Here is a 16,979-nt window from a genome sequence, read left to right as displayed (position 1 = left end):
TATACCATGATTAACAGTATCAAACGCTTTTGAGAGATCAAGAAAGACACTGAGCGTTCTTTGGTGTGTCTCAAAGCCTTCCACAATAAAGTCTACAAGTTGTGTGATTGCTCCAAAAGTTGATCTTCCTGGTCTGAAACCAAATTGTAGATCAGACAAAATTTTGTGTTTGTCAAGAAAATTAAGAAGTCGGTCCAGGAACAGTTTTTCAAAAATTTTGCTAAAAACAGGTAAAATTGAAATTGGTCGATAGTTATCCGCTAACTTTGGATCGCCTTTTTTGAAAACAGGTACGACTTTTGCCAATTGGAGTGCGGATGGGAATGTGCCAGTTTCGAAAGAAACATTTATGATTTTTGTCAATGGGCTTAATATGTGCTGATAACATTGTTTTATAAGCCACATTGATATGCCATTTATGTCATTGGAAGTTTTAGCTGAAAAACTTCTTACAATACGTCCCACTTCGTCCTCACACACAGGGGCCAGAACCATAGATGAAGCAGGGGTATGTGTGGTGACTGTATCCAGTTCCAATTCACGGTCAGCATCAAGAGAACCAGCCACTGAGGAGAAAAATTTATTAAATTCCAAAGCTATTGCATTTGGATCGGTTAATTTTATCCCATCAGCATCAAGCTGAATGGATTTTGAAGATGCTTTATTTGTTGAGTTTTTTATAATGTTCCAAGCTGTCTTAGAAAAGTTAGATGACTGTTTTAGTTTATTGTTTATTTCGTATGATTTTGCAGCAGTTATTACTTTTTTATAAATTCTTTTGTAATTTCTATAGAAGGATTTGAATCTATAATCATTAGTGTTCCTGAATATTTCATTATAGAATTTTAATTTATTTCTAGAAATCAGAATTCCAGGTGTTATCCAAGAATTCTTCTGAACTTTACCTTTTGTTTTTATTTTCCTAAGGGGACAGCAAACATTTAAGTGGAACATGAAACAACTGTTGAAGGAGTCGAATATTGTGTCTGCAGAAGTAAAAGAATCTAAAAAAATCCAATTTTCATCTGCCAGACATTTATTTAAAAGATTTATATTATGTGGATGGAAATTTCTCCTTATAATAATGTTGTGGGATTCTTGGCTCACTGAACATCCACGGATCACCACCTCCTGTGCGTAATGGTCGGATATAGCAGTGTTCAGCACTGACACAGAACTATTGAGTACGTTTGTTATGACATTATCAATGGCAGTGCTCGATGTCGCTGTCACACGAGTTGGCGAGTTCACAGACCAGCTAAGACTAAAAGATTTGAGCAAGTCTCTAAGCTGTTGAGTTTGCTTATCATTCATATTTAAAACATTAATATTGATATCCCCCATTATAACAAAATATTTAAAATTATTGAGGAGATAGTTTAGAAGCCGCTCAAGTCTCTCGAAAAAAACACCAAATTGGCCATTTGGTGATCTGTACAAACCAACTACAGCAATTCTCCCGAGAGAACTCAAGCAAACCTCAACTCCAGCCATCTCAAAATCTAATTCAATTCCTACATTAAACCTCAGTGGCTCAGACTTGATTCGATCTCGAACTAAAATTGCTACTCCACCTCCCTTATAAAATTGACGCTGAAAGGATTGGGCCAGATCAAAGTTAATAATTTTGAAAAAATTTATTGTTTCGTTTGTAAATCCGTGTTCCGAGACTATAAAGATGTCTTGTTTAAGTTCCTCACATAGAAGAGAAAGTTCATCTAACTTATTTGTTGCAGTTTGAGCATTTTGGTGGACTATGCTGAACGTAGAATTTGTTAACAAAGTTTTATGTCTGTGTTTTACTTTTTGGAAGAGGTTTAAGTTCTGTGTTGCAACTCTGGGGGTGGAACCTGTGTCCCTAAAAAATCATCAGTACAAGTTTTGTTGTCAAGTTTTGTTATAGTTGTGGTAAACACTGGCACTGGACTGTCTCTTTCCTCATGTGACTGCAGCACTTCTGATGTAGTTGAGGTGGTGAACTCTGCTTCTCCTCCAGGTATATCAGTGATCCCTTTGACAGCATCCACGTATGTCTCATGGGGAAGTGTAATTAGTTCACTCTCAGTAGCTTGTGGAATGACGTAACCTCGTATATTTTTTGATATATGATTCTTAATTCCAAGACAAATTTGGTTTGAGAGTTTAATTTTACCGCTTGCATTAAAGTGCAGGCCATGTTTGGTATGATCATGCAAGGTATATTTAGTATTTGGAACAATGACAAAGTTGAGGTTATCAAGTTTTGAGACTCTTATGTATTCGATCAGTTTGATATTGGATCTTTTAATAGCATCATTGGTGTTGAACCCCAACTTATCAAATCTATGTGGAATTCCAGGTATAACTACATTGGTTTTACGGGCTACTTGTTTTATTAAATCAAACCGAAAATCTAAATCTGGTGTTCTATTGTTGAAATTGTTTGTTCCTGCTAAGACAATAACATAATCCCCATTCTGGTAGGATTCTGTTAGTTCTTCAATATTTTCAATTACATCATTAAAATTTGCATTGGGTTTGATTATTGAAGTAACCACAAACATTCTACCAAGCCGGTCCCTGATGTGTTCACCACAGCCTCTCCCATGACTATCTGCCAGAATAAGGATTTTATTTTTGTTTATTGTTCCAGACTCCATTGAAGGTCTCGTTGTCACATGCATATTTTGTTTAACGGTATGTGTAGCAGTATGACGTTGGTTTTTACTTTTTGTTTTATTTTGTCTTGTAGATTTTAAAAAAATTGATTTATTTTTGTTAATTTGTTTCCTGCCTTCCTCTTTTGATTTTGTAGCTACTTCTGTGTCATCTCCAAATTCATCCTCATCAGTCTCCTCTCCTGACAATACTTCAAAGCGATTGTTCGTGTCAATCCAACTACTAGTGGTTTGGATTTTTGGAGGTACAGATTTTTTATGTGCCACAGGAACTTTTTGCCACTTATTTTGGTCAGCAACTATGTTTTGCTTAGTCCCTGTGTTCAGTTTTAAAGGTGGAAAACACTGAATACATTGAGAATTGTTCAGTTTACTTTGTAGAACTAGATTTTCATTTTTTATTTCTTTTGCTGCAATTTCTAGAGATCTTATAGAGGATATCATGTTTTTAGTTTCATTTTTGAGTATTTCACATTTTGTACAGGGTAATTCCTTTCGTTTTTCAACCATACCACAGTTCCCTTGTTCTGCTTGTAATATGAGCTCCATATTTAGTTTTTTCTCTTCTTCCAGCTTGTTTCTTAGAGTAGTTATAACTAAAAGTAATTCTTCTTCTTTTTCTTTACATTTTTCCAACATTATTTCAATTTCCTCTTCCTTTTGCTTTATTTTGTCTTCAAGTTCCAGCTCATAGACAGATTTGGCATTGCTGGTTTCATGCAGGGCCTGTTTTAGCTCTTCATTCTCTCTTAAAAGTGCTTGTCCAATTTCTGCTGCCAGTGTCAGAGAATCCTCTAAATTACTAGGTTCCTCTTCATGCTTGTCACATACAATCCTTTCATCTCCACTTTCCTCAACATAATTCTGCTTGCAATTAGGACATTTCCATGATTTACAATCTTCTTCTGACAAATTCTTAACATTATTGTATATTAAATTTACACATTTCAAATGATTCCATGATTTACAGGTATTACAAAATATAGCTGAAGTGCTTGCACATTTTCCACATACTCCACAGGGGTATTTATTATGTTTAGACATATTGCCTTATTTCTAAATAAAACAGTTGTTAAAACTAAATTAAATTAATAAAATTTGTAATATAGACAGGTTAAAAAAGTAATTAAGGCTCGTATAAACAGTTATTATAACAATAAAAAGTAAATTGAATTAATTACAAATATTAAAATACAAAAGTTGTAAGCCAGATAAGTTTAAAAGCTTAAAAGGTGACAATAACAATTACAACAATAATAATTACAATGCATACATACTAAACATTTAACATTAAAATAATAAGAAACACAAATATAACAATTAGTTAAATAAATTAAATAGCAGTCAGGTAAAAGATTAAAATAGAAAATTATTATTACATTCAGTCAAGATTACTAATAAATTTAAGAATTGGGGTTGCAAAAAGTAAATGCCACTAGTGGGATTTGAACCTGGAACTATCACATTAGGAGTCAGTCACCTTATCAAATGAGCTATTTGATAATGATAAAAACTTAGCAGAACTAAACACTGATAGTTCAGTTTATACAACTGGCAAGAGAAAAAGAGTTTTCTTGTCTTTAAACAATCACTGGGCTTTCCAAAATGTTATTGTTAGTTTATCTGTCAAACTTCAAATGCCACTGTTAATCTTCAAACTATTGAGATTATGTGATGTAGTCAATACAATTAAGTTTTTAATAATAAGAGTGAGGTTATGTTACGAGAAGATTATACAATTTTAAAACTTCAATTAAAAATAGTCTTACAGTCCAAGTCCATGTCTTCAAGAATGTCACTATAGTAAAATCTTCACAAAAACACAGAGTTATAACCAATGGAAAACTAAAATTTTATATAATTACTTAAATTAGACACCACATTATAGAGCTTGTCAGTTCAGGTTCAGGTTCACCATGTACCCTCAACGTTGAACGACTTATTGAATATTTAGAGGGCGAAGACTTCGGGACAGTTGCAGACGATCTTACATTACGTAAACTTAGACCACAAATTAGGGTTAAGTGCCATAACAAAACAAAACAGAAGAAACTTACTGATTTTTTTAAAGCAAATTAATTTGCAGTTAATGTAATATAAAATAGTTTTATTATTTAGAGTAGGGTATTTACAGAACAGTACTGTATTTTCATTCCCGTCTATGTATATTTTTAGTTAGCTATGATGTACAGTACAGTACTACTAACTTTTAAATTGTTTGTACTCGATACTGTATTAACTGTAGGCTTACGTAACGGTATACAATACCGGTACGTAATGTTAACTTTGAACTTATTCCAGCCTTTTAAATGTAATAAAAACTTAGTTATAAGTCATTAAATGTCCTACTTTGCTTATTTCGAGTTTTTCTTTGCCTTTCTTTACGTTTTGCGGATTATCCGCGAATCAGGTTATCCGCGGCCGCCAAGCCACCCTATTCCGCGGATAATCGGGAGTTGACTGTACATCCTAAGTAATGAATTTATTCTTCCTGTCCCAATGTTTAGTTCATGCCAACAAAACTGTGTCCCAGAGACATCTCTTCTAATTGATTGAGTAAATACATGTTTTTGTACTATATTGTTGTTATGATTTAAATTTCAAATTCAATAATAGGAATTATATTCCCAAGATTATCTAAGGAATAGTATACATTATTGTCAATTGTCTCAAAATATTAATCTCACCTGAAAAAGTTCAACTCAGCACAAACAAAAAAGTCAAATTGTAACTTTTATTTAGTTATACCAAATAGAATACTATTCATGTCAAAGCATGGGATTATGAGACTCAACTGTACCAAAGAAGAGTTGCAAACACGCAGTAAAGCCGTTGCAACTGATGAGCAAGGAAGGTAAGTTATTTAAACTGAGTATGATCTCACAATAAACCATTAAGAGACCTCTTTGTGACCTTGCTATTATCGTGGATGTGAACATTTTAAGTGACACAGTACTTTATGAAAGGGTACAGTGATTCATACTTAACAGTACCAAAGAACAGAATAGCTACATGCTTATGGAAGATAAACACACAATTCACAATAGGTTTTATACAAATAGTTGAGAATTTATCATTAGCCTTGATCTGTGCAAATTCAGAAAATTGTGTGTTCAAGTAATCTATATGGAAGGATAACTTTATGAAATGAAGATTTAATGTTAACCCTTTCCGCTCGTATGTCGGACGTCGTCCGACATTGCTATTTTGCCGTTCCGCTCGTATGTCGGACGCCATCCGACATTGCAGTGACGTCAGCTTTTCTTTATTTTTAGGCGGTCTACGATGTTTCCGATTGGTGCTGCGATCGCACGGCATTCTCAGGAACTAATAAATGACAGCTGAACTACGATTGGTCGGCTGCTGATTTATTTTGCTTTGTCATTGTAGTCACGTTTCCTAACCAATTTTCAGACGCGTTCGCATTAGTGACTCGATATGTCGTTACCAAGTACCTCTTTTCTTTCTGATTCAGAAGTTATTGCTGAATTACTTAATTAAGGCAAGGATAATCAAATAAACATACAAAAGCCAACAGTTATCTGTCAGTATAACAAATATATGGGTGGCTTGGACCAAGCAGACCACTATATTGCTTCCTACAAATTTCCCCGTAAATCTCTGAAGTAGTGGAGAAAGCTATTTTTCTGGATGTTGGAAGTGGGAATAGTAAATAGCTTTCTCTTGTTCAACACGAATAAACAAAACCATGGAGAAAAAACAATTCAACACAGGAATTTCAGAGAAATCCTTATCACTGAACTTGTAGGCCATGTCCGTAACCCTATGAGTTTGAAGCGGGGTCGTCCTTCATCAGTAGAAAAAGAAGAAAGGCTAAACAAACAACCTCACTTTCTTGCAGCTCATCCAACAAAAAAAACTAAAGACTGTGCTGTTTGTAGCAATAGAAAGGTGCCAGGAGGAAGAAAGGAAACACTTTACTATTGTAAAACCTGTTCAAAAAATCCTGGTCTTCATCCTGCAGAGTGTTCTGAACGATACCATACCATGCTAAAATATAAAACTTATTAGTGTAATTATCAAATTTTATATCTCTAAAATATAAATTAGAAATAAAATAAAAATTATTATACAATATAATAATGTATATACTTTATTGACTTCCAGTTTGCTAAAAATGGGTTTTTACTGAAAATATGCTAAAATAAATACGAGCTGAGGGGGCAGACTAGTGAAAAAAATCCGAGTGGAAAGGGTTAAACAGGTTTAATAATTTACAGAAATATTGTCTTAGTACAATGCTCTACAATAAGACCAAAACCTTGTTAGTTAACAGTCATTACTCTAAAACATGACTTCAAAGTATGCTGTAAGGTTTTTAAGTTTGGTTTAGTTTAAGATTAAGGTTGTGACATATTATGAGCAAGGGTTGCTGTGAGAGGATTTAATAATAGGTTAGATTGGCAGTACAATACCCTCAAATGAAACAACACATATTTTATTTGTGACATCTCATTAAATTTATTAAAAATTTTAATTAACAATTGATTGCGTCTATATTAAGCACAAATTTTAATACTTTAATACTTTGAAGACATATTTAATATTAAATTATTCATTACAATTTATTTTTAATTTAATTCATTATAACATTTACTAGTAATCTTGTAGTGTTGCAATAATTATGAGTTCATGGACTAACGTGAGAAACTTTCTTTTAAAATAGCTAGACATTTACATGAATTTACATTTTTGAAATTGTGAACATTTAAATAGATATGGAATTGTAAATGATTAATGAACCCTGATATATACTAAGTTCCTAAAATTACTTACATTTTATTCCACTTCACACTTATTACGCCTAGAGATATTTTTCCGCACACAAACACAAGCACTAGCACTCCCGAACTTCCTTTTTCGAAATCCCGTCCTCGACTTCCTTCTCTCCTCCTTATTCTTCAGTTTTGATGTTATTCTCCCGCCAGCTCATGACCACGCCTCTGCCAAATCTCTCCATCATAATTCGTGAGTACCAATTTTTCATATAAGCATGGCTGCCCCTTACATCGTCACATGGTTTTTTTTTATATATATAAGCATTTCCGCTGCTTAAGCAAGCATTTCCTGTTTGTTCACCACCGGTGTCTGGGTGGATGTGCGTATCCACTTACATCCGGAGGATGTTTGTCTCGAATTGTAATACAAGACTTCCTTTCCAGCACCTATCTTGTACATCGATTCTATGAATTTTATTTTACTAATAATTACATATGTCTTACAATGATTATGTTGTCTTGGTACAAGTTTTTCTGCAATACGCTTATTTTCATTGTGATCAAAATTCAAGGAAATGCCACTCACAAAAAATATGTGGACTGAAGAAAAAGAAGTTCTATTTTTAATCTACATTTAAGTGTAAAAAATGACCAAGAACCCGTTTATAGAGAACTTTGTGAATCAATTATCCCTGTCTAATTTTTGAAATTTACTAACACCTTTTTCCAAGCAATTTATCAGCTCCATTTCATGTCTTAAATTTACTTATTTGTTATGAAGCCCAATAAGTTCTATTTTACTTCTCGTCTTTAAAACATTGCAATCACAGTTTCACACATGCACGCTATATCCTTGATTTTTGAATAAAGAGATAAAAACTTATGTTTCTTTTGTTTGTGTTGCTTGTCTATAATGGCAAAACTTGTTGAAAATCCTGCCATGCGTAAGATTAGATCTGTCATTCATTTCTTCAAAGTGAAACATATTACATCAGCAGAAATCCATCAACAGATCAGTTATTTACATGAGCAAAATATGACGAGTGATTTAATGGTAAAAGATGATGGGTGAGGCTGTTCATTGATGGGTTAAACATGTATATTATAATTTACTCAGTGGCATCTATCTTTTGTTAACAGTAACCTTGTTTGTTTAGTTTAGAAACAAATTCAAGATTTTGTTTGTCTAAAATTACACAAACATTTTAACAGTACTTCATGATAAATGATACTGGTTTAATATGGTTTATAATCCAAAATTGAAAAGACATTAAACATTTTACAATATATTTAAATTTAAAATAATGATCACTATGAAGTTAACATAACAAGTATCTAATTCAATATGGTGACAACTCATTCATAATATGTTAGGTTTAATACAACACATTAATTTGAAATTACTCTCTAGATGCATTTCAACTTATTGATACAACAAGCCCTTTTCTGTTATGAAACTCCGTGTAATGATGGTTACTCACAGTCAGCGTCTTGAAGCCAAATCGAGTACCAAGACTGACGTATGGCACAAAGTCGCTGAGAAGACAGTCAGCCAGTCTCAATTCTTCCAGCTTCTCACATTTGCTTAACGTGAGCAATGAATGTGACTCAAACCAGTAGCACTCTCGAAGGTTCAATGTCTACAACAGAATCACAATTACTTCCACATAATGTCTCAGATCCTCCAGTATATCTCACACTTGCCCAGTGTCGGCACTGTATGTAACTCAAACTAGTAGCACTCTCGAAGGTTCAATGTCTACAACAGAATCACAATTACTTCCACATAATGTCTCAGATCCTCCAGTATATCTCACACTTGCCCAGTGTCGGCACTGTATGTAACTCAAACTAGTAGCACTCTCGAAGGTTCAATGTCTACAACAGAATCACAATTACTTCCACATAATGTCTCAGATCCTCCAGCATATCTCACACTTGCCCAGTGTCGGCACTGTATGTAACTCAAACTAGTAGCACTCTCGAAGGTTCAATGTCTACAACAGAATCACAATTACTTCCACATAATGTCTCAGATCCTCCAGCATATCTCACACTTGCCCAGTGTCGGCACTGTATGTAACTCAAACTAGTAGCACTCTTGGAGGTTCAATGCCTGCAACAGAATTATAATTACTTCCACATAATGCCTCCAGCATGTCTCACACTTCATCAGCATCGGCAATGACTGTAACTCAAACTAGTAGCACTCTTGGAGGTTCAATGTCTGCAACAGACTGTTACAACTTCCACATAATGTCTCAGTTAAAATGTTCTCTTTGTGAACAGTACTGATATATATATGTAAGTGTATATGTTCTAGTAATTGTGGTTCTGTTGGAGGCATACTTAAATGGTATAATTAATCTTTAGCGATGAATACATAGCACTCTTAGAGGTTCAATAACTGCATCAGACTGACACTTACTTCCACACAATATCCTTGCTCCTCCATTATATCACACTTGCTCAGAAGGAGTAGTATGAGTGACTTGAATAAGCAGCACTCTCGAAGGTTCTATGTCTGACAACAAACCTATACGTCTTCTTCTAAAAGACGGAGTCTTAGGCAACTACTTAAACCTCAAGAGCCTATGAAATGAAGACTTAGCAATTTGCAGTTTATATAAGAAGCTGGAAGCAACTGAACATACCTTCATCAATATACCTACTATCCTTATCAAAAATGCCAAACTTGGCATAAAAACTCTTGGAAAATATAGAGCAGTTATAATGTAAGTGGTCTGAAGTTTAGTCAATTTTTAATATGCCTACAGAACAGCTCTTCCATTGCATATAGAACAGATTATCTCTAGGTACATGACTTTTATGTGGAAAAAGTAGCTCAGTTATACATGTTCTGTGATAAGACCCACTATCTGAGTTAATAAATATCACTCAATGATTGATAAATGCCAACCTATAGGAAGGTGAATGAAGAACTATTCAAGATAGCTCAAAAGGCTAAATCCTGGCGATTCCACAAACTGTTGAGGTCCTTTCATGTATGATATTGTTTCCAATTTGCCTACTCATGAGCCCTTTCATTTCCTGTTTCCCTCATGGCCTGTAATTCAAGAAATAATAATGATGTTGATCCTGCCAAAAGAGGAAATATCATAATGACAATACCAGACAAGTTTCAAGCTGAACATTTAGGAGTTTTATGTCTTTTAACACTGCCTAGCTAACAGTATTGATTATCTTGTATCTATATTGAAGATTTCCACATCCACACAAGACACATTCAAAATGGCAGTGACCTTTGCTGGAAAAGCTATACTGCAAAAGACCCATTGGTAACACCAGCACCCTACATGGCCTCCACCATTCCAGTAGCTATAAAACTTTGTGTCTCAAAATAATCAGTAATCTCAGTAAATACAAACTTACGTCCAAACACTGTGCCATCTGCTCCAGTGTCTTAAGCTTTCTCATCATGTACAATGAATGTGACTCCAACCAGAAGCAGTCTTGCATATTCACCGACTGCCAACAGACTCACAATTACTCCCACATATTATCTCAGATCCTCCAGTAACTCAAACTTGCTCAATGTTAGCAGTTATTGTAATCAACTAGTAGCACTCTCAAAAGTTCAAAGACTGCCAACAGACTCACAATTACTCCCACATATTATCTCAGATCCTCCAGTAACTCAAACTTGCTCAGCGTTAGCAGTTATTGTAATCAACTAGTAGCACTCTCAAAAGTTCAAAGACTGCTAACAGACTTACAGTTACTCCAACATACTGTCACAAATCCTCCAGCAATCCAAACTTACTCAGCGTTAGCATATATTGTAATCAACTAATAGCACTCTCAGAAGTTCAAAGATGGCTAACAGACTTACAATTACTCTCACATACTATCACAGATCCCCCAGCATTCCAAACTTGCTCAGCAATAGCATACATTGTAATCAACTATTGGTAGACCGTACCCCCATTTGGTGATTTGAGTTCAGCGTACCCCTCCGACGCTGTGATACCGCCCCCTCATAGTATCCCCACCACTGCTTGGCATTCGCTCGATCATCTGATTGATCCGGCTCAATCGGTCTCGTTCACTGCTACGATTTGTTCAGTTGAACCGGTCAGTATAGTTACTGAACCTTCCTGCTAAAGTGTGTTATACCAGTCATTGTGTTGACCGAACAAAATGAACGACAATGTAATTAAAATTATAAAATTAAATGAATTACAACTAATACTATGTAATTAAAATAAATATTAAAAGAGTAAACTAAATAAAAATATCTCTACACTATCTAACTCAACCATTTTCATAGTTTCCAAAATGATGTATGATGAGGCGTGTTTTTTCAGTAAGCACCATTTTTAAATTTCGCCATTGCAACACTGCAGTCCCTATATCTAGCACTAACATACTGTGTACCTACATCTGTTGACAAGCCACAGATGCCATTATGGCAATATTCAAATCGTTTTTGCATTGGTTTATAATTATTTTGTCTATTGAAAATTCTGCTAACTGTAAAATAGTCATTTTATTTGTTTTCTTAGTGAATAAGTATTTGAAATTTACTGTCAGATTTGTGAAATGTACAGACAAAACATTATGAGCAGTGCAATGGTATGCAAATGAGAAAGAGCTTTCAAAGATGGCCAAAAGAAGTTCATGACGAGAACAAAAAAAATTCAAGATGAGGAATGGAGAGGGCAATCCTTAGAGATCACTGATGATCTGATGTAGCCAGAGAACGAAAAAGTGAAAATAAAGAGTTGTTTCATGATTTGTTCAGTATCAGAGTACTTTCTTCAACTTTCAAAGTGTTCTATGACATTGTTACTAACTGTTAATTGTTTTGTTGTATAAACAATGCCTGTTCCAAATGGAGTAAGATCTCATCACAACATTTGGCAGGGTACAATTTGATTACCATGTGTTTATGCAACTGAAAGTCAATTGTTTGATAAGATAAGTGTTCCAGTATTAGTGGGAAAATTATGTTGAAAAATATGGATTGGTTGAAGAATTTTGAGTTTGGCTCCAATTCTCACCATAGCTACATTATGAGTATAAAATTCGTCCACCATGCTTAAAGATTGTGTCTAAAAGAATGTAGAGCACTCAATTGGGCATTTTATGAAATAAAATTCCAGACACTGCACTAAAAGGAAGGTGAACTGGAGCTAAACTCAAGAGCATAAACTTAATTATTATAAACAATAAACCCTTACCTTTTGGTTTTGGGTTTACATGTATAAACAACTGTAACATCAGTCCTAAATTGTAAATGTAATAATATAATAGTATAAATGTAATATTCCAAGAAACATTTTACCAACCTTTAAATTCAGCAAAGACTTGTCGATGCCATAGAAGAACGACTTTGATGCATCAAGTTCAAACAGATGACAATGTTGCAATGACAAATTTTCCAAATTTGATGGTACTTTGTCCCATGTTAGCTGTAACAGTTTAATTTACACAATTAATTGCAAATCAACTCTTAAATATTACTTGAAATTATTTTCTAGATAAAATTAAGTTACAATGACAGTTCTAAAGTATAATACAATAAAAACAAGGCAATGTGAACAAGATGAAGCAATACTTTAAATAGTATTATTGTATGTAACATATCATATAAAACACAACTTAAAATACCAATGTTTATTCTAATTAAGACACAATCAAGTATATCTAGAAACTATGTTAATTGTTTAACATTTTCATTGCAACATGAGTCATGTGATGTCTTTAGGAGGGCCAGGGTAGTCGTGAGGTGTATCTACCACAGTCAATGTGTTAATTAAACTATAATACATCTCTATCTGTAGAATATGTAGTTGACACCATTATTGCAAACTAGAACTAACTGTCATAATGGCATGTACCGATTTTAGGACAGTCAGGATAATCGTAAGGAGCATCTAGCACAGTCAATGTGTTAAACTATAATACATCTCTACCTACAGAGTACATAACTAACACCATTGTGACACAAGTCATGTACACAGGACTTTAGAACAGTTGGAGTAGTTGTGAGGTGTTTCCACCACAGTCAATGTGTTAAACTATAATACATCTCTACCTACAGAGTACATAACTAACACCATTGTGACACAAGTCATGTACACAGGACTTTAGAACAGTTGGAGTGGTTGTGAGGTGTTTCCACCACAGTCAATGTGTTAAACTATAATACATCTCTACCTACAGAGTACATAACTAACACCATTGTGACACAAGTCATGTACACAGGACTTTAGAACAGTTGGAGTGGTTGTGAGGTGTTTCCACCACAGTCAATGTGTTAAACTATAATACATCTCTACCTACAGAGTACATAACTAACACCATTGTGACACAGTCATGTACACAGGACTTTAGAACAGTTGGAGTGGTTGTGAGGTGTTTCCACCACAGTCAATGTGTTAAACTATAATACATCTCTACCTACAGAGTACATAACTAACACCATTGTGACACAAGTCATGTACACAGGACTTTAGAACAGTTGGAGTAGTTGTGAGGTGTTTCCACCACAGTCAATGTGTTAAACTATAATACATCTCTACCTACAGAGTACATAACTAACACCATTGTGACACAAGTCATGTACACAGGACTTTAGAACAGTTGGAGTGGTTGTGAGGTGTTTCCACCACAGTGAATGTGTTAAACTATAATACATTTCTACCTACAGAGTACATAACTAACACCATTGTGACACAAGTCATGTACACAGGACTTTAGAACAGTTGGAGTGGTTGTGAGGTGTTTCCACCACAGTCAATGTGTTAAACTATAATACATCTCTACCTACAGAGTACATAACTAACACCATTGTGACACAGTCATGTACACAGGACTTTAGAATAGTTGGAGTAGTTGTGAGGTGTTTCCACCACAGTCAATGTGTTAAACTATAATACATCTCTACCTACAGAGTACATAACTAACACCATTGTGACACAAGTCATGTACACAGGACTTTAGAACAGTTGGAGTGGTTGTGAGGTGTTTCCACCACAGTCAATGTGTTAAACTATAATACATCTCTACCTACAGAGTACATAACTAACACCATTGTGACACAAGTCATGTACACAGGACTTTAGAACAGTTGGAGTAGTTGTGAGGTGTTTCCACCACAGTCAATGTGTTAAACTATAATACATCTCTACCTACAGAGTACATAACTAACACCATTGTGACACAGTCATGTACACAGGACTTTAGAACAGTTGAAGTGGTTGTGAGGTGTTTCCACCACAGTCAATGTGTTAAACTATAATACATCTCTACCTACAGAGTACATAACTAACACCATTGTGACACAAGTCATGTACACAGGACTTTAGAACAGTTGGAGTGGTTGTGAGGTGTTTCCACCACAGTCAATGTGTTAAACTATAATACATCTCTACCTACAGAGTACATAACTAACACCATTGTGACACAGTCATGTACACAGGACTTTAGAACAGTTGGAGTGGTTGTGAGGTGTTTCCACCACAGTCAATGTGTTAAACTATAATACATCTCTACCTACAGAGTACATAACTAACACCATTGTGACACAAGTCATGTACACAGGACTTTAGAACAGTTGGAGTGGTTGTGAGGTGTTTCCACCACAGTCAATGTGTTAAACTATAATACATCTCTACCTACAGAGTACATAACTAACACCATTGTGACACAGTCATGTACACAGGACTTTAGAATAGTTGGAGTGGTTGTGAGGTGTTTCCACCACAGTCAATGTGTTAAACTATAATACATCTCTACCTACAGAGTACATAACTAACACCATTGTGACACAAGTCATGTACACAGGACTTTAGAACAGTTGGAGTGGTTGTGAGGTGTTTCCACCACAGTCAATGTGTTAAACTATAATACATCTCTACCTACAGAGTACATAACTAACACCATTGTGACACAAGTCATGTACACAGGACTTTAGAACAGTTGGAGTGGTTGTGAGGTGTTTCCACCACAGTCAATGTGTTAAACTATAATACATCTCTACCTACAGAGTACATAACTAACACCATTGTGACACAAGTCATGTACACAGGACTTTAGAACAGTTGGAGTGGTTGTGAGGTGTTTCCACCACAGTCAATGTGTTAAACTATAATACATCTCTACCTACAGAGTACATAACTAACACCATTGTGACACAAGTCATGTACACAGGACTTTAGAACAGTTGGAGTGGTTGTGAGGTGTTTCCACCACAGTCAATGTGTTAAACTATAATACATCTCTACCTACAGAGTACATAACTAACACCATTGTGACACAAGTCATGTACACAGGACTTTAGAACAGTTGGAGTGGTTGTGAGGTGTTTCCACCACAGTCAATGTGTTAAACTATAATACATCTCTACCTACAGAGTACATAACTAACACCATTGTGACACAAGTCATGTACACAGGACTTTAGAACAGTTGGAGTGGTTGTGAGGTGTTTCCACCACAGTCAATGTGTTAAACTATAATACATCTCTACCTACAGAGTACATAACTAACACCATTGTGACACAAGTCATGTACACAGGACTTTAGAATAGTTGGAGTGGTTGTGAGGTGTTTCCACCACAGTCAATGTGTTAAACTATAATACATCTCTACCTACAGAGTACATAACTAACACCATTGTGACACAAGTCATGTACACAGGACTTTAGAACAGTTGGAGTGGTTGTGAGGTGTTTCCACCACAGTCAATGTGTTAAACTATAATACATCTCTACCTACAGAGTACATAACTAACACCATTGTGACACAAGTCATGTACACAGGACTTTAGAACAGTTGGAGTGGTTGTGAGGTGTTTCCACCACAGTCAATGTGTTAAACTATAATACATCTCTACCTACAGAGTACATAACTAACACCATTGTGACACAAGTCATGTACACAGGACTTTAGAACAGTTGGAGTGGTTGTGAGGTGTTTCCACCACAGTCAATGTGTTAAACTATAATACATCTCTACCTACAGAGTACATAACTAACACCATTGTGACACAAGTCATGTACACAGGACTTTAGAACAGTTGGAGTAGTTGTGAGGTGTTTCCACCACAGTCAATGTGTTAAACTATAATACATCTCTACCTACAGAGTACATAACTAACACCATTGTGACACAAGTCATGTACACAGGACTTTAGAACAGTTGGAGTGGTTGTGAGGTGTTTCCACCACAGTCAATGTGTTAAACTATAATACATCTCTACCTACAGAGTACATAACTAACACCATTGTGACACAAGTCATGTACACAGGACTTTAGAACAGTTGGAGTGGTTGTGAGGTGTTTCCACCACAGTCAATGTGTTAAACTATAATACATCTCTACCTACAGAGTACATAACTAACACCATTGTGACACAGTCATGTACACAGGACTTTAAAACAGTTGGAGTGGTTGTGAGGTGTTTCCACCACAGTCAATGTGTTAAACTATAATACATCTCTACCTACAGAGTACATAACTAACACCATTGTGACACAAGTCATGTACACAGGACTTTAGAACAGTTGGAGTGGTTGTGAGGTGTTTCCACCACAGTCAATGTGTTAAACTATAAT

The 16,979-nt window shown here is 35.2% G+C and overlaps 1 protein-coding gene across 1 annotated transcript in view; it reads right to left on the bottom strand.

The window, feature by feature from the left end:
- Positions 1-16,979, bottom strand: part of LOC124370504 — a 49,072-nt gene that overhangs the window by 6,476 nt on the left and 25,617 nt on the right. The window contains exons 4-6 of the mRNA XM_046828804.1: positions 12,709-12,831; positions 10,790-10,885; positions 8,878-9,036 (exon numbers count right to left, since the gene is read on the bottom strand). Of these exons, the coding sequence (XP_046684760.1) occupies positions 8,878-9,036; positions 10,790-10,885; positions 12,709-12,831 (378 nt within the window). The remainder of the gene's footprint in view (positions 1-8,877; positions 9,037-10,789; positions 10,886-12,708; positions 12,832-16,979) is intronic.

Source organism: Homalodisca vitripennis, chromosome 1, assembly GCF_021130785.1.
Source record: "Homalodisca vitripennis isolate AUS2020 chromosome 1, UT_GWSS_2.1, whole genome shotgun sequence".
Classification (NCBI taxonomy): Eukaryota; Metazoa; Arthropoda; class Insecta; order Hemiptera; family Cicadellidae; genus Homalodisca; species Homalodisca vitripennis.
The sequence above is the reverse complement of the archived record's forward strand: the minus strand, read 5'-3'. Positions and strand labels throughout refer to the sequence as shown.